A 27,783-nucleotide genomic window follows, 5' to 3' on the forward strand; every position below is an offset into this window, starting at 1 on the left:
TAAGTGGTTTTTATTAGGGGCCATCGGTATTACAGATGGGTAAAGGGACTGAGCGCGAGTACAAGTAGCGCCGCGAGTGGTCAAATTTTTCCCTATCAACGGGACTTGCACTAACGTTGAGTCGTCTGGCGGTTATTTCTCATTATTTTACCGAAACAACAAATATTTGTAGCCAAAAAATGCTTCTTCCGGGCGTAAGAAAAGTGAAGGTTAATTGTTACGCTATCAGTTGTTATAATAGTTCCCAAAATACCGAGTAAACCGTTACTCACTGTCCCAATAATGAGACTATTCAAAACGATTAGTTGATTTCATGCCTTGACGTAGCCACGCAGCCTTATGATTGACTGAGTCACTGGCGTAGTCAGGGGAAAATGATCGTCGTTTGTTCAGACAAATATATATGATCGATTTAGCGCTATCGTTAATTTCGCACACGGCCCCTATACTCGTACAGCGTTGAGAAAACTTTCGCCCACTGAACTATAATACAATTGGAAAGAGCACTGTTGCATGGCCCATTATACGGCTGGTTTTTAGATATTACAGCTCGGAGATGAGGTGCAGTCTCTCTCGCACCGACACAGTCTTTAAAAAAGCTAATATACGCCTTGGGCACGCGTTTTCTTTCAAAAACACTGACATTAGATTTTTAATTAGACTGTCCCACGCATGCGCTGTAGTTAGTAGAAAGAGACAACACTTCACCTGCGAGTTATCTCTCTCGGCTGAAGCAGTAATCCACAGTGATCGTTCCAGCAGTTCGTTGATGAGAAATTTCCGCCCCACCCAAGCGCAGGAGTCACTCCGACGCACACATCGAAAGGCGTGAACCACCTGCGACTGACTCGATACAACATACTTAGACGGTCGAGAAAACACCGTCGAATCGTGAGGTGAAACGTGTGCGTCGAGTATTGTTGATATTCGGTAAGTTTGATATTGAAAATACAGTGAAAACCTTTTCCTCTTAGTCTCAGTGGTTCCCCGTTGCCACGGTTACTTTTTTCGAAATTTGAATTCACTACGCGTGTCCGTTACTACGGTATGTAGGTATATACTTCTATGTATGCATAACTGTAATCCGTTCGGCGGCGACGTTTGCCTGGCAGGCTTTGCCCTTTCGCTTCTGAAGAAACGATGAACAATCATATTTCAGTCTCGATTGGAAACATGCGAAATTCCTTATTTGCTTCGAACACATGTGAACAAGCTTCGTTATATCGGTGAAATCGGTTCTTTAGGTCTAAATCGTGATTCGAAACAGCGCGGCTCAGCATTTTTCGTTCCGTTTATTGTTAACGCTTGTGTGCCACGCCTCTGCGCGTTGAATATAAATTGAGCAAGATTGGTTCAACAATCCGTATCGAAATACGCACCGATTTACGTTCACGTTGTTGTTATTGTTGGATTATATTGTCTTTCGAAAAATGAAATTTCACCCCTTTTCCACATTGATTAACGAAGGAATTCAGTGATTTGGGTGATATATGTTTGTTGTACTGAAGTTAGTCCCATTTTTCTCTCTTTTTCAGAAGTAAGTGAGTAGTAAATTTGTAAAATGTCAATTCTAGAAGATCGGAAGGCGTACCTGGATAATCCGTTTTTCACTAAGCACCAGTACGGCGATTTTACCCCGTTCTACATCGCCATTACTATTTGCTCGGTTATCGGTGCTGTCCTATTTACACTGAACGTCATATTCTGTTGGTGTTCGCCGTGGCGTGGCTACTGGCAAAATCGCCACACCGGTAAGCAGAGAAAAATAATCATTTCTAGTCGTATACAATACAATCATAGACTTCAATCTCAACAAGGAACCCATCATCTAGCTATACAATCTGCACATAAGAATTTCTCTCTGGAATCTAGCGCTGAACGCGATAATTTATGAAATGATTCGTTGATCTTTGCAGGAAATCGATGGATACAGTCTGTCTGGACCAATACGCCGCATAAAAATCCACCGTTGGATCTCACAGAGCTGGAAACTGGACTGACGACTTACACGCGGCACCAGGAACAGATAGTTCAGTATCACCATCGGGAGCCTGATATCCAGGGGATACCGCAGTCGCAGGAATATATCGGACTGCAGAAGAGGGAAAGCGAGATATAAGGATCCACGTCTGACCTTGGTTGCGCTTAAAATCACTCGAGACTCGTTTGCAGCTGAGCTTATTTGCCTGACAATGTCTCTTCACGTCTTTTGGCCAGCCACTGCCTGCCTGACAATGTTCATAGTAGGCGTAATAATGATAATATTGAAGTACGGTCCTCGCTTGTTCAATGCCAGACACGTCCCTCTGCCTTCCGATCAGGAATGGGAGGCCAAGTCTTATTCTCGAGAAATATCAATCTCGATGGCGTAATGTTTTCAGTATTTTACTCCCTTTTTGTAATTTTTTTTCCCCATTTTTATCCGTCTAACTTCATCGCAGCTTTATTTTACACACACTTCTAATTCGAAGATTTTACAAAAATTATATCTCAATTTTTACTCAGTATATTATTGTTTTATGTGTAGAATTATGTTATTATATACTTCGAAACTAATCAAAAGCAACTGCCATCGTGTTAATAATGAAAGCTTAAATTTTCTATGTTGGCAGAAAACTTTTAACGTACTCGCGTTTTTTAGAACTTTTAACAGTTCATTCCGTCCAAAAACGTCCAAACCACCAAATGATTTTGACATTTTAATTTTAAATTGTAATTTCAACGTACGCGATTTTCATTTTTTCTTCTTCATTTTTTATAAAACCAAAATGATATTCCACGTTTTTATAACCGACGATGGAGGGTACAAATCGACCTGCAATTTATACCGCAGACCTGAATAATCATTCCAATCTAATTATAGTAAAAACATGAATCGTATTATACATATTATAAGAATCTCGTCCAAGGATACTCTGATAAATTAGTCTAACATATCCAAATAAATTTTTCTCCATTTTTTTAAGTCTGACGTTTTATTCGTCATGACAAAATATGATTCGATATAGCATCTATCGACAAATTTATCAGAATGTCAACAAGTCATACAGACTTATCGATATATCGATGATTCGCATCCGTCCAATAGTTTTTATATTTATACATCGTTAGTTTTAACGCTATATGTATGAATAACACATACATAATACATTTAAGCCTATCAATTGTACGCATGAATAGTATGTAACACAATAGTTATACATTTACACTATATATAATATTATTATATATTGTAATATATATATTTGTCACAAATTCATTTGAGAAATTTTTTCAATAAAATATAATGACTATCAATTACTGATTATTATCGGATTGAAAAATTCTTCCATAACTCCGCTTTGTACCAAAATAGTCGAACACGTCTCGATTGAATCGGTAAAATTCAATCGATCAATCGATCATTTCGTTTTTTTCTGAATCTATGCATTTGAAACGAAAATTTCGTAAGTTTCTTTATAATTTACAATTTCGTTTAAAATATTTTTCAAATTAATATTGTATTGTGTCGTCGATGGGACTCTGTAAAGAACAAAAACTGACTGCGAGGAAAAATAATCGCTGGATGTAATATGGCAATATCGAAAAGAAGAAAGAAAATTAATATTAGTAAGAGGAACCGGATGGAAATAGGTGAGTTAAAAATTTGAAAAAACATTACTCGCGTTATTTATACAGTATTTTTTTTCCCCTTTTATTTTCTTATTTTCTTCTTTTTTACTTTTATTGACAATATTGAATTTTTATCGATGTACAGGTGTTGTGATAGTAATAATAATGATGATAACGATTACAATATGTACGTATGTACCTCCCTTAAAACGTAATTTATTATCTGTTTTTAATATATCGATAAAATTTTACTTTTTCATTTCCAACTTTAAAATTTCTTTCTTTTTTCTTCCTTTATTCTCTTTTCTCTTCTCTATCTTAAACTTTTATCAGACAGTCATTTTGCCAGAGCCAGAGTTAATTTAAAACCGTATCAGTATCACGAAAACTATCGCGTTAGCGCATAAAGTTATTTTTTTTCCTTAGTCTATAAATCTTCTTCATTCTTCTTCTTCTGAAATAATAACAACATTATTAATTTAATATAATATACATTAATAGCTCGATATTTAATTGAAACTGACCGACCGAGCTGCACGTAAAAATACAAAATGTAGGTATAAATATTTTCCAAATTTTTCCATTCGTACATAATTATCTTGCAGAGAAATTTAAGTTAACAAGAAAACAAAAATGAAAGGTCAGTATATTGAATAATGAAAAATTCCCAATAGTGGAAAATCCTTCTCGCTCGGTTTAAAAGTAAAATATTCTTCGTATTATAGTTAAAATTTTCGTTGCGTATCGCGTTAATTATACGGTACAACAATAACAACAATGATAATAATAACAATATTATCATTATCATTATTATTACTATTATTATGTATTTGCACGTGTGTATATGCATGTTATAGAAAACATTACCCCATGACATATACACATCTATATTAAATAATATAGATGTATACAATGCGACCAATATATGTATTCCCTATAACAACAACAAAAATAATAATAATAATAATAATAATAATAATATGAACGAAAGAAATGAAATATAATCATGATTTATTATGTTATTAATAATACATTATATCTATAATCGGAGCATTAAATCGAAGTGTACGATTAGAAGTGTTGTTTTATTTTATTTTTTTTTTATTTTTTTTTTTTTAACCTTTCTTTTCTTTTCTTTAATGTCATCATATATATAATTAAAAAAAAAGAAGTCTAACCATTACAGATGTATATAATTATGTATATAATATTATAAATCGTCACAATTTAAGAACTTTTTCTACGATTCAATAATAATAACATACGCTCTATGATTGACGCTATATGTTACAACGCGGCAATAACACATCGAGATTTTGTATTTATTCATTTATTTATTTATTTATTTATATTTTTGGTTTGTTTGTTGTTGTTTTTTTTTTGTTTTAAATACCTTTTTTGTTTTTTCAAATACTTTTCTCATGTACGCGTTACGTATTGATTATATATATATATATATATGTGTGTGTGTGTGTGTGTGTGTTTGTTTATGTGTATATATCTGTGTGTGGGTTTGTGTATAATAACACAACACAAAGAATTTTACATATTCTTATATGCCGTGTATTTGCATGTATTAATAATGTGAAGCACATAGTGTTTTTCGTTTTTCTTCCTGTCCTTTCGCTTGTGTTATATGTATATATATATACCGTGTGTCCATGAGGAAAGTGCGCACCTTACGCACGTGCGCCAAGTCGTTAGAATTTCATTGGCCGATAGTTAGCACCTGATTGGTCAGCTGACGCAGTACCAATCGCGATTACCAGAAAATGTCCCTAGGAACCTATAACTAACGGAGGGCTCCTAGGGACATTTTCTGACAGTCGCGATTGGTATTGCGTCAGCTGGTCAGTCAGGTGCTAACTGTCGGCCAATAAAATTCTAACAACTTGACGCACGCGCGTAAGATGCGCAATTTCCTCGTGGACACACGGTATATTGTATAAGTATTATTTTAAATAGACGTTTAATGATATAATTAACCATCGTAATTAGTGTATTATGTAGTACATTAGGTATATTATGTGTAAGGTAGATACTATATGTATAATAATGTTATAAATGCAGGTGTGTCAGTGTTACCAAGTCTGATGATAACCTTACATTCTATTATACCAACGGAGAGTTTGTCCTATTTTTTATTACACAGTGTATAGGTATACTATTAGGTATACTGCTATGTGTAGGTTTATTATTTGATGATATGGTATTAGAGTGGGTGCAATTCATCGTCAGACTAATCATTGCAATGGCCTGCATGTCTGCCCGTCTCTACGTTTTTTGCAAATTAAGGATATTATACATTATCTCGATCCTTACATGGAATTTTTCATACCCACGAACGGGTGTTTCTGTCAAGTTTTCTTTTAATTCACTTTCACTTATCTCGCTTTATGAATGAATAATAATTATATAATAACGGAAGATCGTATATGCATATATACATGTATATATAATATATAATTAGACAAAAGTTCCGCGATGAAATTATAATAAAATATATATATACTATACGTATTATGTATATACCGTTTGCGATAATTATTATCTTCGTAATTCACTGAAACGATTCCAGAGCTAATTTTTATTGCATCGTTAATTTTTATTTATTATAATTTCGTTGAGTATAAGAAATTCCAAGAAATTCCGAGACTTCAGTGTATCCGAATGTATCACATATCGCGATTCTGTACAGATTCTTATTAATTCTCTTTCATTCGTCGTATAAGGAGTTTATTGTACGTTTTAATGACTTCAGGAACGAATTTCGTAATCAAAGGAGAAAAAAAAAATATTGTGAGGAATAATTTTACGGAAGTGCCTACGAATACGAATTATTTGGCGACGAAACTTGAAATGAAGAAATCAAACTTTTACAGACAACACAAATGCGACGGCTTCGAGTTAAATTCCGAAATGCAAGATCCCGAAAAATAAAGTTTCGATAGAATGAAATTTCGAAAATTAAAATATACTCACCATTCGAACTTTGGTGTTTCGTCAAAGTTTGATTTCTTTGCTTAAAGTATCGCCACGAAAAAAATTAAAATTCGGAATTTGGCGTTTTCGAACTTTTTCAAATTAACGAAAAACACACTTAGGTACCACATGTAGCGTCATCGAAGATTTCGACGTACGTACGATGCAAAACGAAAGACGAGTCTGTTTGAATCTTGATTATGTTATACTGAATATTTGGTTGCCCATATTTCCATATGGATGCTTGGCGGTTTCTAATGGTTACACGTAGTAAATGACAACTACTTATCGACTACTTGTAAATGCGTATTTGGTACTCCGCCGTAATGCGTAGACGAGTTTAAATAACGAGATGCTGAACAACGATAATATAAAAATAAAAAATATCACCGAAATACAAAATAATTAAGGAGAGAAAAAAACTTGACCAAACAGAATCGAAAGAATTTATAATATATTTTGTTGCCTTGATACGTTTCTGACTTTTCTATATGTATACATACCTATATACATATAAATAGTATTAGTAATTATATGTATATGTGTGTATAGCAGCGATTATTGGGCAGTTGGATGGTTAATTAAGCAACAACAGGCCAAAGACTCCAGTCATTATATAGGTATGTTCGATATTCTAAAATTATTCTTTTACTCTCTAAATCCTATTATTATTACATTTAGGTATAATAACAAGATCTGGCCAAAACGTGATTATAAACTTCAACAAATATCCTATATAGCACACGATAACTATATCATATCAATAATAATAAAAATTAATAATAATAATAATAGTAATAATAATAATATAAACCTAAACGATCGATAATTACGACATTATTATAATATTGTACAAATACGAATGATTTCGTGTAAATGCGTAATAAAATGTCTACAATAAAGATGATCATTTGGCCACGTAAATTGGAAGCAATTGTTATTTTAATATCTTTGACCCTTACTTTCATAAATTTCGACGAATCAATTACGTACATTATATTAATCTGCGATCTTGCACAGAACGGAAATAATAGCAATATTAATAATAAGAATAACGACGACAACAACAACAATAATAATGTTTATAATAATAATGATAATAATAATGATAATAATACAATAATCAATTTTATATTATCTATACATAATATCAATTATAATGATAATTGTTATTATAATTAATATAATATATACGTATATAGTATTATTAAGATATCCATATATAATGTATATATCAACTAAATAATTAATTCATTTGGCAATAATATTTTAGTTGAAGAATTATTAACGTTGATGGTTAAAAAAAAGGGTGTAAAGAAAAATCAATAAGAATTTAAAAACAAAAAAAAAAAAAAAAAAAAAAAACACACAAGGAAATGAGTCATGATAAAACGAAGTAGGGTGATTTATTTTCTACCCCGAAACTTAAGAATTTCTTTATATAATCGCCGTATAATCGGATGATATGCGGCGCTGTATACACATACGCGATATTATACAATTATTATAATCGATGAGTGCTGATGATTTTTATGTAGCGGTGATAATTTACTGTTTACCAGATTTCTTGTTTGACCGATCGCCTGGAACGAGAAACAACACTCGGTGTATTTTTCCGATCTCATATAATTATCATATTCGTGAATTATGTCTTTCCCTCCCTTACATACCGTGTGTCCATGAGGAAAGTGCCCCCCTTATGCGCGTGCGTCGAGTCATTCGAATTTTATTGGCCAACAGTGACTGTCCGAAAATGTCCCTAGAAGCCCACAGCTAACGGCGGGCATCTAGGGACATTTTCTGAAAGTCGCGATTGGTATTGTGTTGGCTGCTCAATCCTGTAACTGTCGGCCAATCAAATTCGAACGACTTGAAGGTACGCACTTTCCTCATGGACACACGCTATATGTATACATAAATTTTATTTGTGGGAAACCGCGAAATCACGCGGAGGAAAGTGAATATAATTATATTTGTGGTAGAAAATTTTCAAGGGTACGTAATGCATGTAAAAAATTAAGGTAATAATAATAAGGATGACGTTGGAACTTACTTTTCGGAGTTTTCTTCGCGTTGGTTTCCGGCTTGCATCTCTTTGTACGACGTCGCGTTTTTTCGCAGGAACGATCGCTGTCCGGTTTCAGATTGTCTATCCGGTTCATCTGCTGATCGACGCATTCGCTCCATGTTCCCTTTTCGTAGCGACACTCTGTGCTCAGCGCCACGCATATAATCATACAACGAAAAACTCTGTTATCATCGTTACTCACGTGTCTGGGTATAATTTAAGGTTATGTAGTACTTCTTCCTTACCAACCGAGCAATCTCACCCTTTTTCTTTCTGCATTAAATAAACAAACGAGCGGAAAGGCTTTAAATTTCTACAATGCGTCGCTGTTTTGTAGCGAAATTCAAGAAGGTTACTCATATCTCGAAAATCGCCACAAAAAATTGAACCTTTTTCGTTTGTTTGTTTATTTGATGTAAGAAGGCAAAGAGAGAGCTTGCTTGGTCGGTAAATGTAGGAGTATGTACTACAGGACTTTGAAGTTTTTTTTAGGTATTACACCGACTATAGATATGTTCAGAAAACCCGTAAAAAGAAGAAATGAAGAAAAAAAAAGAAGGTGCTATGTTTTACCGATGTTGAAAATTCTCTACCTTTCTTGCATTTCTTGTCGAGTTTCTTGATCTTGTCGCACGTCTTTGGGTCGCCCTTTTTCAGGGTTAAAGTCCGGCTCCGCGTGTTCGTCTTAACATCGCAAGCCGACCAGTCGCTCTTCTCGTACCTGCAGGACGCTGTACCGGCGGAAACTGCTGGTTAGTAGCAATAACATACATTATATAACAATAGCGTTAGAAAGTCAAAAATAAAAAAACCTCACAAATGTTGAATCGATGGTATCGTACTGGGAGTTTTTCTTGAAAGGACCGGATCGTAGCGCGCATGCTTCAACTTGTTTAATTTTGATTGACTGATATCCGTGTTTGCAATCTGAAGCAAACCTTTGCTGACAATAACTTCTCGTATATTAACTTTCCGTCGACAAGGTAGAGTTTCACTGACTCCGTCGGCAAGGTGAAGTTTTTACCGACTTCGTCGGCAGGGTAGTTTTTACCGATTCCGTCGATAAGGTAGGTCTAGAATATTCTTTCTCTGTGATAGTTATTTGAAAACATTTTCACAAAATTGGTCACGCTTAGATGAGTTTCAATCGTCGAGCAGGACCTTTGAAGAAAAACTCACGGTACAAGGAGAGCATTTGACGAAGGTTTAATTATGAACGTACCGCGATCCTTGGCACCTCGTGAAACTCTAACGAGAAGTTCGTCGTGCATGTCGTCGTCCCAAAGTCCCGCATATTCCAGCTGATCCTGTACAGGCGTCGCGACGGCAATCGCAATAAGCGCCGCGGCGCTGATCACCAACAGACTCGAGCAGATCTTCATTATAACTGTGGGTGACGAGAATGATGGTCCATAAATTATTGACTCGAAAGCTTTTCTCTTGTGTTTTGTCTTTCGTGTATATTATAAATCTCAGCAGGATTTAGGATTTTTGCATTTGAAAAGTAAATCATTCTTCGCTAACATCTACTTCTAATAAGTGTCTACCCGCGTAAAAACACAAAAAACGTCGTGCATGTATCGGAAAATGTCTTCATGACGTCAGAGCCTGATTTTCGGCGCCATTTTATCACCACATAACCTAAGTTTTTTAATTTTAATGAAGGTAAATCATAATTCTTGGGCTTTCACAATACTCATGTGACATAAATTAATTAAAAATAATCAACAATATACCTCTTCCACTATCCATACGTGAAAAAAAGACGATCAATGGTCAACTGATTGCATTAGTGTTATTTTTTTCCACCAGATCACGCATTGCAAAGTGTGTAAAATCACAGTATAACTGTATAGTTTTAAACCTTTCGTTTAATCGAAAAGAGAGCAAAAATATTACCAAACTAATTTTCGTTTCTCTGTTTAAGAAGAAGAAGAACAAAAAAAAAAAGAAGAAGAATAAATAAAAAAATCTCCTGAAAAAGCTCGTGTAACGTATTCGTGTTATATTATCGTTATACTCTTGTATTACAGACCGTAAATATAACTCTTCTTTCTTTCTTTCCCTCCCTCCCGGGCGTGTTTATAAGACCCACGGAGTTTATCATTATGCACGTGCATGCTGCACGCTGCTATGCATATATATACATAAAATACTTATACATATATACAGTTTTCTTTCGCTGCACCCCACGCAGGTCAGAATCCGTGGCTAATAATAGACGAGGGGCAGCATCGACTATACTTTCTTTCACACATTATAGATATACCTTCTTCGAATTTGCTGGTTATTTTTTGAAAATTATTTAAATACTTTTTTATTGTATTAATCCGCCTTCTCATATATTTCTTTATCACAATTTATCAGACAATTTTTCCTTCCATCTGAACGGTCGCGTGTGTAGACTTCCAATATTTTATAATTATACATTAGATTCCTACTTTTAACGCCATATTTGCAATAATTTTATTCTTCCGTATTTTCAGGAATAAACTGATCCCTCGACAGCGGCATCTCGTTAATATTTATACTATTCACTACATCATTTATGCTTCACTTTGTTCAACCTACGCTTCTGTAATGTATGTACAGCTATAATTTTACTTCATGCCATGCGCGTCGCCTTTTGCTGCTACTCGCGTTCAACTTCAAGCTCATTCAAACCGTTTCAATCGTAGAAAAACAATATTTATGTACAATTTTCAAACTCGGAGAGATATTACGAAAAATGACAAATATAATCAAAAGAAATTCAAGTTAAAAAAAAAAAAGACAAACAACATTTCAAATTTTCACCGCAAAAATTAAATTCGTTATTCACCAGCTTTCGTTATCGCAAAAATTAATCTCAAAACAATTAAACGATTACGATTTACTTTTTTTTTTTTTCACGAATGGATTAACGCATCTTTTTTCGAAACTCATCACTAAGAGTCGACTATTTTTCATAATTCTTATATTACATGTACAACAACAACAACAACAATAATAATAATAATAATAATAATAATAAACCGAGAACCCATTTCAAGGTATGATTATACTCGATAAATATTGGCGACAATAATTCGTTCCAGCATAAATAAATGTAAATAATTTAGAACGCGCTGATTGTTAGTTAAGGAGCGAAGCGATCCGTAATATGAGCAATAATTTTGTTATAGTTGCACAAATTCGCCGCCATAGAAACGGGGGTGGAAGGACGAGGGCTGGATAGTAATACGTAAAATGAAAATCCTTGAATATTGCAGGCAGTGCGACGGGCGGAAAGGAAAAGCTACGGGCACCCTCTGAACCTTAAAGTGAAGGTAAACAGACGCGCCGGAGGCTCAGAAGTGGGCGCAGATAAAACGCGTCTGTGCAGCAGCCTGCGGAAGCTACTGTAAAGCTGTTCTTGTATCCTGTAGTCGTCGAGGCAAATACGGTTATTGCTACCCTTGTGCGTAGGAATATATGGGGTATTCCACGCCAACTCGAGCAGTTCTAAGCCCTGATCATCTCGAATTCGATTCATGTTTTGTTCTAACATTTTAGTCGGTAAAAAACGTGGCCTGAATTTTTTTCAAATTTTTTTATTGAATGGTTTTTTTTTTTTTCATAAATATTTGAAGTCGATTCCGAATGTCCATTTTTTTAAATCTGAAAATGTTCTCAAGAATTCAGTAAATGACGCATAACACGGGGGGTTGTTAAGGAAAACGTGAGCCGAATACTTTTTCTATTTTTTTTTTTTTTTTTACCGCCTATTTCGAAATTTTGAAATTTTTAAACCCAATTTTAACACAGGATCAAATCGTAAGCGTCAAATGAGGATTAATTTACTTGTAAATGTTCGGTTTCACTAATTCTGTTAATATAGATAATTTTGAGTTTAAAAATTTGGAAATTTCGAATTACGTGATAAAAAAAAAATGGAAAAAAATTTCGGCCCACGTTTTTCTTAACGGAGGGAGTTTTTTGTCTTTCACTGGATTTCTGAGACTTTTTTCAGGTTTTTAAAAATGGGCATTTGCAATTGACTTCAAATATTTGTAAAAATAAAAAAATTTGAATAAAAGTTTCAAACGCGGGTAATTCGAATTATTTGATGGCGAAACTTGAATTGAAGAAATCAAACTTTTACGAAACAACAAAGTGCAAAATGCAAGATTCCGAAGAGTCAAGTCTCGACGGAACAAAGTTCGGAAAAGTAAACGTTCGATAAAGTAAAATTCCGAATGTTAAAATATACTCACAGAGCTTAGTTTACTCGACGATTTGGAGTTAAAAATCAGAAGTACCAAAAATCAGAATGACCAGGATTCCGAACGTAAAAATATAAAAAATCCGAAACAAAGAAAAATCAAAGTGATCAAATTTCACAAAGACAAAAATTCACAGATCCCAAAAATCTTCGATCATTCGGAATTTCCATACTTCAGAATTTTAAATCTTTAAATTAACTTTCGCGACGAATCAAAATCGGAATTCAACGCTTCGGGAACTTTTCAAATTCGGAATTTCAACCCACCCCACACAATCGTCACAAGTCATCAAAAGCAAAAAAAAAAAATATATATATATATATGCAAACCACGAGTGATCGTAATCAAATAGAATTCTGTTCATGTTTTGATTTTCTACTCAGAAGTATAAAATATCCTTCTATATATTAATAATAATAATAATAACAATAATAATAATAATATAGTAACCGCGACTAGAAATTTCTCTATCTTGGTATACCGGAAGGGAAACTTGAAAGCACCTTTTTGTCCATAATTTCTACGGTCAGGTGAAATTGTTCCCCGTCTAGTATTCGTAAAATGTTCGTATTCCTGCTCCCTCCTTGCTCCTTCCTTGCTCCTTCCTCCTTCCTCCTTCCTCCTTAATTCCTTGCTCGAATTATCAGATTTATCGTTGCGACAGCGGGCAGAGCGTTCCAACTTCATTTCCTAGTTGGTACCATTATACCAGCATCTCGCAGACTAATTGCGGAATTTATTTCTCAATCCACCACCACCGTCACTGCTGTGTATGTATGTAAAAGCCAACGCAAGCCGTGCGCACAGCGGGAATTTAATACACGCCGTAGATATTACGTTCAATTTTATTATTTACGCAAAGATTGTCATGCGAATTGCCCGACAGTTGACATCCATCACGTTCTTAGGCCTTACCTATAGAAAGACCGCGGTCTAAATTCTCATCGTTTCGTTATCTCCATTTTTATTCCTCTTATTTTCAAAAATATATTATTTAAATTCGTAAAATATCACCGTCGGAGCAAAAAAACGAAAACAAAAAAAAAAAAAAAATAATTCTCTAATTTTTTCACATTTTCATTTAGAGCCCTTGAGTCTTCCTGCTGGCCTTTTTTTTTTGTACTTAATTCTTGATGCGCACTAGAATGGGCAATTCACCGCAAATCTTGTTCTCGTACAATCGAAAATAACGAAGTTTCGAAATTCAACGAAGAAGATGAAATAAAAAAAAAAAATAAAAAAATAGTATGAAACATGACGGTTTGGTACCTTGAAAAATGATTCAAAAATAATACACTTAATTAAAACACCCTCAATTGGTGTGGAATATACGATATACAGGGAGACTAAGGGCTGGGAATAAAAATCTGAAAGTATTAGAGAGCAATTTTTTCAGAGCACATAAAAATGTCAGCGAATTTTCTCTTTGACTAGATTAAGAATTAATCGGACCGACGATTTAAGGGTTGGGGAGAAAAAAAGTTGAATTTTTTAGGACCAGAATACCGAATTTTTATAGCCATTGTAAAATTGAAAAATTTTGTAAACGTAGAAAGTCAAAGTACAGAATGACGAAGTTTATAAAAAAGGTCAAAACATGGAAGGAAAAAATCGAAAATCCGTACACGATTCTATATTATCGAGAGAAATTCTGACGATTCTACAATTCGGCATTCTACATGTCCCGGCCTTTCTATTCTTCTACATCTCAATACTTTTCTAGATTTTTAAATTCTGCAATAATAATGGCTCTTCTTCAATTTTTTTCTATCTTTCTATATTTTTATTTCTACACCCCCAATAAAAAACTTGAATATCCTTTAATCAAACGTTATTTCAAAAAAAAGTTATACTTGTTTCACATCAAACGTCAATAAAGGACCTTAAAAATAACTTTTGAAAGATTAGATCTTATCATAAATTGATAACAGAACTTTTTCTATGCAGAGGGTTAATATTCCCTGAAAATAATACATTCCGGTCTTATCAGTACACAAATACGTTGATGCTTCATAAAATTCCAAAGTTTAAAACAAATTTTTCCGATGTTATTTAAATGGGAAATAGAAAATCGCGATGAGACACCTTTTTCTCGTCACTTCGAACAATATTTCAGACTTGAATTTTTTTTCAATTTTTTATCCATATTATTTATTTATCGCGAATTGTGAGGGTGTTTAGGTATATGTTCAAGTGTGTTAAAATATTTAAATAAAAAAAGGGAAAAATGAAAATGGAGGGTGGCTCGTGACGTTATTACGAAACGTGTTTGTGCATATCACGGTACGTTGAGCATCTGGGTCAACGTTGATTATTATCCATGTAGATACATATACGTCGAAAGGAAGAGGGTGAAGATAAAAAAAAAAAAAAAAAAAAATGTTTCAAAACGCTCGGTTCACAGTTCAGAAATGACTTATCCGTTAAATCGAACAACCGGAAACGATGCTTCATATACAATTACACAGATAGCAACGAACAGCGATAGTTGATAAATGAAGTATATCGATCTACAAAGGAACGCGTGATAAATTGACTGAATAAAAAATAATCCAGTATCCTAATCCGTTGAGATAAACCGCAGGAAGGAGTTTTAAGGGTTCGAAAGAAAGAAGAACCACAGAGGGCGCAAGGCGGTTGAAACCATACTGACAATCGTCGATCGATGGTCCGAAAATCGTGAAAGAAAATCATCCTCGTCATCATCAGGATCATATCATATCACATCATCGTCGGTTAAGGATAGTTTTAAACCGTCTCGGGGTTGGGGATGGGAGTGTAAAAGACCTGGTGTACGCGGGGCGTATCCTCCTAGGTGAAAATCGATGAAAACACGGGGCATGCGTGGGGTAATTCACCCTGAGACTCGATCGGGTTAGATGTAATGCGAAATGACGGTCCAGGCAGGATCAGCGTTGAAAACAAGGCCGGAGTTGACGTTAAGAGTGACGTTAAGGTGACGTTAAGGCGCTGCAAGTTATGATCGATGCACGTACGTACCTTAGATCGCGATGCTGCTGACGAAGGCTTCCAGAAAGTGGCAAAAGATCAGACCGACTCCTCAAACACGTCACAGAGTCGAATCAATCCTCGAACCTTCGAACCAAAGGCGTCGGCGTCGCGTTTATGGATACTTTACTAACGTACTGACGGTTGTCCGCGCTCAATTCCTCCTCCTTCGCCGATGCCGATGCTCCCGATGATGCTGCTGCTGCAACGGTGTGCCGGGTTTTGTGTTGGCGGTGCTGCGGCTCGAGGATGGAACCGCGTCTGCGCCCAGCGAATGCGAGCCCAGCGCCCACGACACCCTCTTCCACTTCTCTTCTCTTCTCTTCTCTTCTCTTCTCTTCTCTGCCTCTCCCGGCTCTTATCTCGGCTCCCGTTTCTCCCGGTCGTTCCCTTCTTCTTCTTCTTCTTCCTCTATTCTCCGTTAGTCGACTTGCCGTGGGTATATTGCTCGTTACACTCCTCTCCCTCTCCCTCTTTCTCTCTCTCTCTCTCTCTCTCTCTCTCTCTTTCCCTCTCTCTCTCTTTATACCCTTCCTTTAGCATCGACGTACAACTATACATCCATGCATACATACACCTACTGCAGAGCAGGATTTATTTCCAGATTACGATCGTACATACGAGTAGCTTACACGCGTGTATGTATAACGTAGACGTATGCGTGTGTGGGTATGCCGTCGTCGAGTCAGGGCTAATGTCCCGTCGTTATCAACTTAATACGCGCTATTTGTTGTAATCAGGAATGTTGCGGGTATTCGGGGGATTTTTTTCTTTCTTTCTTTCTTCTTTTTCTTTTTTTTCTTTTCTTTCTGTCAGTCGTCTCAGCTGACGAAGCTTCTCACTCTGCGGACCTGATTATTATTATTGTTGTTGTTGTTTTTTTTATCCTTTTTATTTTTTTCTGTGTACATTTTTATTTGTACTGAAATCTGTAGGAGGATAAGGGGGGAGGGGGGGGGGGGGGGGGGGGGGGGAATTGTTAACGGAATTATCACACTATTATATTCTAAAAGGATCGAATTGATTATATTATTAAGTGATAGTAAGTATTCTTACCACAAATTTTATATCCATTTTCGTTTTTCTTCCTTTTTTTTTTTTGGATACTTAGACTACTTCTCAACACATTTCTTTGCGCTTTTTTTTGCTATTTCTGATGGTATCATAGTTGTACAGTTTTTAATACTCGAAAGCAATTATTGCGATGTAATGTAGATTGTTATTTAAACTGAAACCAAATTGATTGAAAAATATCGTGAAAATTCAAGGAGTAATTTATTTTCCAGAGAGTTTGAACATGTTTTATAATAAATCGCAAGTTATCGGGTCGCTGATTAATAAGAATCTGAATTCAGATTTAAAAAATTTAAGATCGTGGATCCAACATGGCGGACGAAAATTTCAAATTCATCTAGTTGGCTGTACTCGCAATTATTTTTAGACAGCTTTTAGACGAATTGTCCTAAACATCTCATTTTCAACATCGTTCTTTTATCAACAAATGGTTAATATGTCGCTATTAAAATCCTTCGATTTTATTAAATTATACATCGTTTCATCAGCTTTGCTCGACGATCTTCTGTTTAACGTAGCGACAAACTAGCTTTGTAAAATAACTTGAATAGTTGAAAATATTTCAACAATTTCAAGACCTTCAGCACTAGTTTTATGAAAATTTAATTCTCAGTATTCTCTTCCTGACGGAAAATATTAACGTGTCGAATCATATAATGTTTGTAAAGAATTTAACGTCTAATTTATTATTACATAATTTGTCATGTGAATTGGATAAAATATGTAAAAAATCACATGATTATGCCTCAAAAGCACAAATCATCGGATGATTGATAACTGCTTGTGGTTTGTGCTTTTTTAATTTATTTGACGATTTTTTATACCCATATTTTTACTTAACAAATAACGTAATAAATTACAGGCTACATTTTCTCAAAATATCCTACGATTTGAAACGTCAACTTCAGGCATCAACGAACGTTTTTCGATGTCAACAGCTGACTCCAACTTCTTCATCAACATGCTTCACATTTTCTACTTCATACCTAAAAGCACGAAAAATTGGTTTGGTTTTATCGACAAGCGAGATGCTAGAGTTTTCCTTTCTTTTTTCTTTTCTTTTTCAAACCGTTCACAATTTTCTTCATTTGTTTGCAGTACAACAGCTCGTCAAATTAATTTTCAATTTCTGTTCTCCATAATATTCACGCTTCATAATTCTTCCCGCCGGCGCTGCCATGTTCTTATTATTATTATTATTATAAGCCCGTTGTACACAATCGGGCAGTGATTTATGTGTGTATCCCTAAAACCGATCTCACAGGTCGATATAGATAAGGCGCAAGATTGATACCGCTTACACTTCTCCTGATTAATGATCTACTCTCACTTCATTTTTCGGGGTCTCCTCAGTTTTTACTCGACAGCAGTTGTACCCTTGGGAATTACATTGACGCGTTTTTTCAAAATCAATCAATCCGATTCGTATTTCCGGTTCAATAACGCCAATAAAACTAGCAGATAACTAATAAATCCTCGATGAAATTGATTTCTACGATTTTCAACGAATTTTCTAAAGAAATTGAGACATTTATTCCATTTCTTTATTCTATTTTTTGTTTCTTTTTCTTTTTTAAGCAAAAAATTTTAAACATGCATAGTTTCTTATGAAAGAAAAATTAGAAAAAATGAATTTTTTTCAATAAAAAATCTACCAGCGATACTTGAATTTTCTAACAAAAATTATCACGATTCTTTACGAAAAATTTCATTCATACGTTAGAATTTTAGACGAAATAATATGCGAAATATTTGAATTTCTGTGAAAAAAAAAAAAAAATATTCGTTGTAGTAGAAAAAGTATTTCTATCATTTCAAAAACTTTAGCTTGTCTTATCAGATATGAACTATTTGTGTTTACAGAAATCGAGCCCTGCTTCTTCTTTAATCTGTAATATGATTAGACTCTATCGATAATACAGTGCAAGGTAAATACCGAGCATCTCCATTGCTTTTCATTCTACCTCTTTTACCCATTTGAGCTATGCAGGGTGTTTAAGTATTTCACGAAGCGTCCATCTTCATATCTCCACTCCGTTTCCTTAATTCGACCCTTTTCTTACGTCAGTTTATCCGTCCTTATCTTCGGCCTTATTTTGCAGTGACTCTGAAAGTTCTTCCTTGCAGGCTTTCGAGCCTTACACGGTTCTACAAAGAAAATGTTCCAGCAGGTTCGCTAAAATTTTTGGGTTGATTCAACCATTTTTTAACGTATTATTAAATGTAAAAAAAAACCTGGAAATTAGAAATTAAACGTTGATACGACAATTTAAATGTTAAAAATCAAAAAAAATTTTGTCATGTATTCACTGACGGAAATTTAATAAATAACATAAAGGTAAAATCGACCTGCTGGGAGATTATGTTTGGTTAAATTTTTGAACAGTGATAATTCTGGATTCGAGGCCAGGAATCCTGTCGGTTTTATCCTTCTTCGATGGCTCGTGTGCTCCTATTTTTTACTCGTAATCAGATATCGGATCCGTCTCGAAGCAAAGACGTCTTTTTGGGGCGAACTTGAGGTTTCGAATTTTGATACTTCCGATAGAGTAAAATTCCGAAAATCAAAATGTACTCAGACAACTCAGGTTACTCGGTGAGTGGGTGTAAAAAATCGGAAAAACCGAAAATCAAAAGATCAACGTTGCGAAATTTCATTAAGCAAAAAATTCGCGGAATTGAAAATTTCCGATCATTCGGAATTTAGATATTTCAAATTTTTAATTTTCTCGGAACTTTGCGCTTTCGGAACTTTAATGTTTCGACAAAGTTTCATTTCTTCACTTTAAGTTTCTTCAGCAAAAAATTCGGAATTTCAATTCACGTCTGTGAGGATTGCGTTTTTTCTGTTCCCGCGTTTATTACTATGTTTTCAACTTTGCAGCTTTCGTCCTACGAATTTTGTCACGTCTGTTCGTCCTTGAATTTCTTAATTTCCATCTGACTCGAGATTTTCGCTAGGATTTTCAGGGCTAAAATTCCAGATCCCTCAGTCTTTTCCTCCTCTTTCCATCCCTTCGAATAAAAAAAGTACAGCCGAAAGTAGGCTTATGCTCGGAATGAGCTAGAGCAAAAAATGCGTAATTTTCATTTCGCATTTCGCATTTCACAGTATCCACCAGCTATAAAAGAGGGATTCGAACAGGGTGGAGAAAACCGACAATATATTCTCATTACTCCTGTTTCATTTGCTCCGAACATCCAATTCCGTATGATTATACAAAAACAAAAAACAAAAAAAAAGAAGAAGAAAAAAAATCATCTTTTCATTATCTTCGCGCAACGTTTGACCAACGTGTATATACTCGTATAACGTCAACCCTGCCCTGTGTATGTATAATACATCTATCCTTTGAAGATAAAAGCACCAGATGAAAAGTCGGTGTAAATATTTGACAATTTTTTGCATTCGCTGAGGGTCGCGTCGTGCAGACTGCGAAGAAAAAAAAAGCAGCGTCCATATGAATACCTCGAGAATCCTGTGACGACGGTTCGCAGGGACAAAAGGCTGGCAAATTATTCACTCGGTCCCTGTTGCGAAGAGGATCGATATGCAACCCCCTCCCCCCCCCATGATACAGGTATAAATACGCGTTACAACTTTGATTGCGAGATGCGCGTATAACGTGAAGAATTTTTTACTCTCATTTACAATCACTCGTTATACTATATATTACCTCGATGTGATCGATAAGACCCCACATAATTAATGTACGTAACCGTGTACGTACGTGTGTGGAAAATTTAAACTTTGGCTCAAAATTTGTTAAATAATAGGGTAATAATTTGCTTCGTAGTATATCGCTGCTGGTATTTTCAACGGCAACCCTTATTTTCGGTCCATCCGTTACACGTACATTCGTAACTTGTAGGTATATATGCGTACTGATTGTAAGTGTGCGGCCATTTTTTTTCAACGCCGTAAGAACTATTATAGAACGCTTTTAATTAACGTCGTCGAACTGCGCAGTTCGCTAGCTTGGAGAAAAAGATAAAAATTATTCTATGAGAACAGAGAGATACAGAGAGAGATAGAGAGAGAGAGAGAGAGAGAGAGAGAGTCGAGTTGCAGCGGTAGAGGATTCATCATAATACGTCAGTTTTTTTTTTTTTTTTCATTTTTTCTTCTTTTTTTCATCTTCTTTTTTCCCCCCATTTCTCTGTCTGTCTAGTTATTATATACGTCATATTACACCATCTCGCGTTCCATTTTCACTGTAAGGTCTCTCTCCTTCTCGTAGCCGATGCTGTGCAGCAGCCACGTCTGTATAGTTCCTAGCTTGTATCCTCTTATTCATTGAAATCCGGCAGGCCAAGAATTGGGATATGGTTTCCGGGCATGCCGCGGTGCCGAAAAGTTAGTTGCGAGGATTCAATTCCGTTTCAAGTTTGAATCGAATTCCGTGACTGAGAGAGATAGATAGATATGAGTCTTGACTTTCGTTCGAATACCCAACGGATTTCTTTTTTTTTTTTTTTTTTTTTTACGGTATCCAGGTACGTTCGCATCAATTCGACACGTGATACAGGAAAGAAATGTAAAAAATAACGGAAAGGCTTGAAAAATCCCAAGGGCTAGGCTGCGGGACGACGTATAAAATGAACATCGAAAAGCATAATGTCGGACAAGACACAAGAAAACCAGCCGAGTGATCCAGATGATGCAGGGCATGAATATAATTCGTCGGTGACGTTAACGCAATTAAATGAATGATGGTTGTCGAGTCGGTTGGAGTCCGCTGACAACGGCGAGTATATATTCTGACCGAGTGAGTGACGGGTTGCATCGCTGCTTATTTCGGGCTCTACGTGTATGCGTGATCTATCCGTAAAGCTGGCATGTCCGACGACGTGTGTATATGCATACGTTCGTGCTGCATACACGTAACGCACGAACTTTAATATACATACGTCGTCCGTCTCTACTCGGCTGTCGCGAGTAATTGCGAAGGAAATGAGATCAAGTTTGAGTGCGACAAGGGCGGGAGGGAGCTAATGCACTACATGCGGCTACAACACAATATCTAGGTATTTATGTGCACGTATGTACATACATAGTGTGTATGTATGTATGTACGTATGTTATTACATCCATACACACGGAGGAGAACAAGGCGGCGGAAGTAACCGAGGAGACAATAATTCGCTGTCACCGTGCTGCCGGAGGAGTATTGAAATGATAAATTTTCAACCGCCCCGCTCTGCCATGACATGATTCCGTTTTTACCGGCAACCGATATTGCAGATCGTAATTGTTATCAGCTGAAAACGAGGGTGATCATTTGTTGTTTTCGCAACGAAAAACTTGGGAAAATAGTAACAAGACGTGCCTTTAAGATTGCTTTCAAAAATAAACATTTATTTCAAAATTAATGCTTACCAGTTGTATCCTAAAACCTAAGATCTCTATCCTATACACAGGCTATGTTGAGTCTCCGTGTATTAGGTTGTAGTAGTATCATTTTAAGATTTCAGCGCATTATTAAGTTCTGTGTGTGTGTGTGTGTACGTGTGTGTGTGCGTGTGTACATACGTATTATGTAATAACGCAGCGGATTTCATTGAATATTGAAGTATGTACCATTGTTTCGATATTTACGTCATCGAATGATTTCCTTCCGTATCTATTTTATATTCAAATTAACGTATCATCAATCGACGCGTTCCTTTGCGCCATGATTCTTCATTGTCTTCACTTCCTTTTTCCCCTTCATCCTTTTCCCTTTGTTTAATTATTTTTTTCTCCTTTTTTCTTCATCTCTTTTTAATCTTAAAAACACATCAAAGCTCACTCCACGCCTCGCCGACCGCTTCAACTTATCTGGAACTTTCAAATCCATTTCCGCAACTCTGGATCATCCTCGATCCCAAGTAATGTTAAAATTGTTGTACCGCTAAGTGTTGATATCACAATGATGGTTCGGAGTATGTGCTGCTGTGTCGCGATTGGACTCAACCCATTTTTGTTGCCTAAGCGGCGTCCAGCTTTGCAGAATGCACAACCTCGGCGTATGACATTTCCAAACACTGTCGCAACTCGGCGTAACTAACGACCAACACGCTCTGCTCATCCCTCGACATGAGGCAAATCTAAACAGGAAAAATGAGGATCGATTTAAGTGGTGTATTGACTAATGTTTGAAACTTCTTCGCAATGGCGAGCGTTCGTCTATTTTTTAATCTAAAATTCACCTTGTCTTGAGATCCAGAGTCGAGTTTGTTCAGACAAGATACAACGTGGGCCATGTCCAACCACGGTCTTCCATCCGCCGCTACTTGGTGGAACACGTAGTCTCTGAACAGTTTCAGCATGTAACGGTCGCCTGTTTCTGCCCACGTTGGCTCCATGTTGAGCTCTGGCCGTTCGTTGATAGTCGCCAGTTTTGCGAGTAGTCTGAACAGTCTGCCGTTTTCTAGCTCTTTGGCAAGTTCATCTTCCAGAACATCTGAGCGGAGATGGACGGCGTCGAGTTGAGTATAGAACCGAGCTCCAATCATCGGCATTAAGTCAGTGACGCTTCTCCGCTGCTGAGAAGATAGCAGGTACCTGAAATGACGATATTCTTTATCGTAAATGAAGCAAGAGTAAACTCAATAAAGATGGGCAAAGCGCGGTCAGGTCAAGAGAAGAGGCAAAACTGTCACAATGAAAAATAAATACAAACAATATAAGGTTTCTGAGATCAGATGAGTAGGTGCGAGCGACCAGTTCCAGGGAGGCCTGCATGTTGTCACGATGCACCGCTAGGAGACTACGGCAAGCCAAAGCTAGCACAAGTTTTCCTAATGCGAGTAAGTCTTCTTGTTGATAATGCGGCATTAGTGCCAATGGATTTGCCGCTGTACCGTCGAACGTCACGACGTCGGGAATCGCGACGCAGCTGAGACGCAGCCGACTTCGTGATGAGAGAATTATCTTTGTCGGGTCCAGAGATCTACATGCGATACCTGAAGAAAATTTTTAAACCAATGTAATAACATCGTATTTTGTGATTGTAGAGACATATGAATCCTGTTCACTGTTACTATAAGTCTGAATAATGTTAAAAAAATTAAATAATCATGTACCGGCTGCATGAATAACCCGGAGAGCAGCTGTCAGCTGTATAATGTAGCTCCATATAACGCTTTCTGGCAGCATACTGCTGTGCTGTTGTCTCAATATGGTGTTCTTTGTGTGACTATAAGGACGGGGAGCGTTAGGGTCGGACGAAAACGGATCTGAGTAGCCGTTGAGCTCGGTAGCAGAGAAGTGTTTGTTCAAGAGCGTCTCGGACCCAGGGTGGTAGTCATAGACGAATACCATGGCTGGAATAGTTCTAATTCAGTGAAATGAGAAAAGATTAATACGAAAAAGGTGGGAGAAAAATACTTAGGTACAGACAATGATCACCAAAGGTCTTGGTTGTGAAGACCTCTCGCAGTTGGACCAAATTAGTGTGCGTCAACCGCTTCCACATGTCGACCAAGACCATACATTTTGTGTTGGCAAGTCTAAAATCTGGAATGATTAATTTTCAGTCACAGTAAGATTTCTCGCGTACGACGACTCCTACCATACAATTACAGCAAAAAACATATGCTTCGTGACTCACCGTGAACTCGGCGCAGGCAATAGCGAGTCCCGGTTTTTAAACTAGTCGCTTTATACGTGGAGGTTTGATAGCCGAGGACAGTAGTTGTAGATTTATGGATGGGTTCGAGAGGGCATAATTCGTGGTAGTTATCTACTTCGTTTGGCAAATCTGGAAACTGTACCGGGTCTGGCTGAGCTAACGTTAGTGCATTTTTTTGGAGAATGTCCAGTCGCAAGCCTTCGCTGACAAAAAAACTCGGAACGGTCTGTGGAGGGGGCGTCGAGGGAGCCGAGGGGCTATTTGATGCGGGAGATTTTGTTGCTTTGACAGTCTGCAGGTGAGAGGGGGTCCCTGGATAAACGTATCCTATCTGACTCGCGCCAGCGGTTCCTATCTGGAAGAAATATGTTTCATTATGAATTCTGTGTAGTCACTTTAACGGAACGCAAAAGTTCCAAAACATACTAAGTTACTAAAAATCAACTTTTTCGCCTCGGTACTGGCTGATTCTCGTTCACCTGAGCGGGAAGTTATCCTAAGAGGCGAAATTCAAATTTCTATCTAGTGAACTTACAGCTTCGGCTCCTTCTTCGCTTGCTACGTTTTCCGTCGCTGACGTCCCGAGGTAGAAATAAGTTGTTCCTCCGACATTCTCCTGGGAATGATAGGAGTTGTTGAATATATTCGGCGAGCTGCTGTTGCTACCCGTAAGCCCTCGGCCCGGAACAAATTCCGGACTGGTTGTTGTTTTTTTTTGTGCATCCAACGAGAGGCCAGAAAGATGTTTTGTTACTACAGCTGTGTTTAAGGCGACTCCAGAGCTTTGGCAGTTCTAAATTCAGAAAAAGTTACGATTATTACATGTGAAAATTACAAAGTAGCTTCATGCTACAAATTTTTTCTAAAGTAAGTATAATTGCCTGAAAATCTTTGATGATTAGCACTACGTTACAATTTATAATGTTACATCTTTTCAGAGTTAAAAGTAAAAATTAACTAACATTGAGTTTTTCTCAATTTTACTTCGCAAGTGTGGCTCCTCATTTTTATATGAAAATGTTGAAATTTGTTTGTTACCATGTAGGTTGCAAGTTTGGATTCCTGTGGGACTCCATTTGTTTGAGGGGTGTAAGTGACAAACATTGACGGATCCATCTCTCTTTCATCCACTGCATTTACCACCGTTCCGTTTTCCTTTAGTTTTTTCGATCCTCCCGCCCTCCCACTTTCGAAGTTCTTGTTGTCGAAAGTTACGCAGCTGCTAGAGCTGTTTTCTCTCTCTTTACCTTCCGGTGTCACTAGAGAGAGTATTTCCAAGACTTCCAACGTTAACCCAGCCTCCCTATGCTGGAAAGAATCTCAAAATTTCAAAATCATTGCCAGATATTATTTCCTCTGTATTTTAACAAGTTGCATAAATTAGACTACGTTGTTTGTATTCAATGATAAGTTTAATATTCTATTTTCTCTTCTTTCTTTTCCCTCAAAATTTTACTAACTAAGTTCTTTATCGACACAATTTTACTGCCTTTCGACGGACGTCGAATTTTCACCTCGCGTAGGCAGATAACTTCATCTCTAGGCAATCGAAGCTGCGTCGAATATCTTTCGCTTCATTTAACACGCTGGAAAATTGCTTCTGTTTAATATCACCTAAATTATTTAATTTCATATCCAGTCTTTCTTTTACTCCATTTTTTAAAGATTTTTCAGGATAATTTTATTTTCTTATTTTTATTCTTTAACAGTGCTGCTTCTATTTTTTTTTTCCAATACGTTCGACTTGTAAACCCTGAAAATGAACGGTGATAATTAGTAAACAAGTTTGTCTATTTCGTGACCATATTGTTGAATAAAGAACCGAACGAATCTGTTCAGAACAGCGCAGAAAGAAAAATATAGAAACATTCGGACGCGTACAGGTTTGAATTTAACACAAGGCAAGTGCAAGTCGATGGTTTTCCTGAAAATAGCATATCGTCCAGCGTACAAAGAGTATTAATTAATAGAACTGGTATTCTATTGAAGTTAAGGGGAAAGAAAAGAAAAAAAAAAAGGAAAAGAAAAGAGAAGGTGAACCACAGAACTTGCCGACTGACGATGAATGTGTAATTCCAGCCTTCGCTGTACAAGACGAGACAACAACATCGAGAATATATACACGAGTATATGATATACTTGTTGTCTCTCTGATTGACGAGATTCAAGAAAAAGCAGCATAGTTTGATTCGAACAATGTGGTAGTAAACTAACAATGAAGCAGCTGATTTTGACAATGCACACACAGAAACGAGACAAAAGTGGTTAATTTTGGTTTTCAACATCGGTGAAAACGGTTCGGTATTCTGAGCAAAAAACTTGAGAAAGATAAAACGTATCTGAAGATCTGAAAAACGCGGCGTGGAGCGCAAAATTTTTCAAAAATATACAAACGAAGTCTACAAAAACATCGAAGATATGGTGGACCAACATAACCCATTCGAGCTGTCAGTGACGTCGCGTCCGAGGACGGCGCGAAAATAAAAAAATATTCTCTAAACGCTGTGCGGCGGGTGGAGTTTTGGTTATTAAATAAAATTAAATGCGATTTTTTCAAGCTTAGATAAATGTACTTCAGGTCTGACCGTTCAAAACATATTTCCTTCCCGTAGACAAAGGAGAAAGCGTACTCCAATCTCGATCTCTCTCTGTGTGTTTATGCTGCTCTTACTTCGATCGCAGCATTCGCAGCTGTCCCTCCGGAAGTCGTGCTTCGCATACGTATATACCTTTACTTTTCGAAATACAATCTAGACCTTGACGATTTCCGTTATCTTTTATCAAATTTCATATTTCATAACCGCGAGCTTATCGCTCCCTATTTTTCATTTTATTAACGTAAAACCAAACGAATCATCATTCTTGATCGCGTTGAGCTGATAAATCGTTGCAGCTATCACCTATCACTCGCATTGACAAGTCTCGCAATACATCGAACATTAACGATTTTTAGTAGAGCGGCCAACGAAAATAGCATTATAATTTTTTAAAAAATTTTTAAATATAAATTAAGCTAGATTTCGTCGCATTTGTTTGTCATAAATTTTATTCAAACCGCTTTCAGCGTTCGACTTGAGTCACGTGGTGGTGAAAATCCAACGACGTTTTGGAGCCAAGCGGAGTTCACCTGCGATGAAGAAGTTTTTTCGGTTGGTGGTAGTGATCGATTATTTACCTT

The 27,783-nt window shown here is 36.5% G+C and overlaps 4 protein-coding genes across 6 annotated transcripts; 2 read left to right on the forward strand and 2 right to left on the reverse strand.

Moving 5' to 3' along the window:
- The first annotated feature begins 824 nt into the window (after positions 1 to 824).
- LOC124404775 lies at positions 825 to 2,119 on the forward strand. Its single transcript, XM_046879159.1, has 3 exons — positions 825 to 930; positions 1,536 to 1,751; positions 1,917 to 2,119. The coding sequence occupies exons 2-3, from the start codon at positions 1,562 to 1,564 to the stop codon at positions 2,117 to 2,119; spliced, it is 393 nt and encodes a 130-aa protein (XP_046735115.1). The 5' UTR covers positions 825 to 930; positions 1,536 to 1,561.
- A 73-nt stretch (positions 2,120 to 2,192) lies between these two features.
- LOC124404776 lies at positions 2,193 to 2,860 on the forward strand. The gene has a single exon (XM_046879160.1). It carries the CDS (start codon positions 2,193 to 2,195, stop codon positions 2,370 to 2,372), a length of 180 nt encoding a protein of 59 aa, XP_046735116.1. The 3' UTR covers positions 2,373 to 2,860.
- Positions 2,861 to 7,883: 5,023 nt separating this feature from the next.
- Positions 7,884 to 10,077, reverse strand: LOC124404774. 2 transcript variants are annotated; one of them, XM_046879158.1, is made up of 4 exons: positions 9,885 to 10,077; positions 9,256 to 9,408; positions 8,648 to 8,803; positions 7,884 to 8,177 (listed from the first exon to the last, which is right to left on the reverse strand). In XM_046879158.1, exons 1-4 carry the CDS (start codon positions 10,042 to 10,044, stop codon positions 8,143 to 8,145), a joined length of 504 nt encoding a protein of 167 aa, XP_046735114.1. In that variant the 5' UTR covers positions 10,045 to 10,077; the 3' UTR covers positions 7,884 to 8,142. The 2 variants fall into 2 exon arrangements, with proteins under 2 accessions (XP_046735114.1, XP_046735112.1); XM_046879156.1 differs by having other exon boundaries at positions 8,648 to 8,821.
- A 12,878-nt stretch (positions 10,078 to 22,955) lies between these two features.
- LOC124404140 (PAN2-PAN3 deadenylation complex subunit PAN3) lies at positions 22,956 to 27,270 on the reverse strand. Of its 2 annotated transcripts, none has more exons than XM_046878037.1 (9): positions 27,191 to 27,270; positions 25,644 to 25,913; positions 25,141 to 25,398; positions 24,585 to 24,960; positions 24,374 to 24,490; positions 24,058 to 24,297; positions 23,655 to 23,937; positions 23,182 to 23,536; positions 22,956 to 23,079 (listed from the first exon to the last, which is right to left on the reverse strand). In XM_046878037.1, the coding sequence occupies exons 2-9, from the start codon at positions 25,719 to 25,721 to the stop codon at positions 22,960 to 22,962; spliced, it is 1,827 nt and encodes a 608-aa protein (XP_046733993.1). In that variant the 5' UTR covers positions 25,722 to 25,913; positions 27,191 to 27,270; the 3' UTR covers positions 22,956 to 22,959. The 2 variants fall into 2 exon arrangements, with proteins under 2 accessions (XP_046733993.1, XP_046733994.1); XM_046878038.1 differs by lacking the exon at positions 27,191 to 27,270 and adding an exon at positions 26,066 to 26,176.
- Positions 27,271 to 27,783: the final 513 nt, after the last annotated feature.

Source organism: Diprion similis, chromosome 3 (genome assembly GCF_021155765.1).
Source record: "Diprion similis isolate iyDipSimi1 chromosome 3, iyDipSimi1.1, whole genome shotgun sequence".
NCBI classification, from domain to species: domain Eukaryota; kingdom Metazoa; phylum Arthropoda; class Insecta; order Hymenoptera; family Diprionidae; genus Diprion; species Diprion similis.

Bases quoted from the DNA above. Each gene is read 5' to 3' on its own strand.
- LOC124404775 (XM_046879159.1), top strand. From the start codon at position 1,562: ATGTCAATTCTAGAAGATCGGAAGGCGTACCTGGATAATCCGTTTTTC. The intron at 1,752-1,916 runs GTAAGCAGAGAA...TGATCTTTGCAG, and splicing joins CTGGCAAAATCGCCACACCG to GAAATCGATGGATACAGTCT.
- LOC124404774 (XM_046879156.1), bottom strand. From the start codon at position 10,044: ATGAAGATCTGCTCGAGTCTGTTGGTGATCAGCGCCGCGGCGCTTATT. The intron at 8,822-9,255 runs GTAGAGAATTTT...GTATGATTATAT, and splicing joins CGACAAGAAATGCAAGAAAG to GCGTGGCGCTGAGCACAGAG. The intron at 8,178-8,647 runs GTAAGTTCCAAC...TTCTCGTTCCAG, and splicing joins CGCGAAGAAAACTCCGAAAA to GCGATCGGTCAAACAAGAAA.
- LOC124404140 (XM_046878037.1), bottom strand. From the start codon at position 25,721: ATGGATCCGTCAATGTTTGTCACTTACACCCCTCAAACAAATGGAGTC. The intron at 24,298-24,373 runs GTCTGTACCTAA...GAACTATTCCAG, and splicing joins CAAGACCTTTGGTGATCATT to CCATGGTATTCGTCTATGAC. The intron at 23,537-23,654 runs GTTTGTATTTAT...TCGTCATTTCAG, and splicing joins GATCTCAGAAACCTTATATT to GTACCTGCTATCTTCTCAGC.
- LOC124404776 (XM_046879160.1), top strand. From the start codon at position 2,193: ATGTCTCTTCACGTCTTTTGGCCAGCCACTGCCTGCCTGACAATGTTC.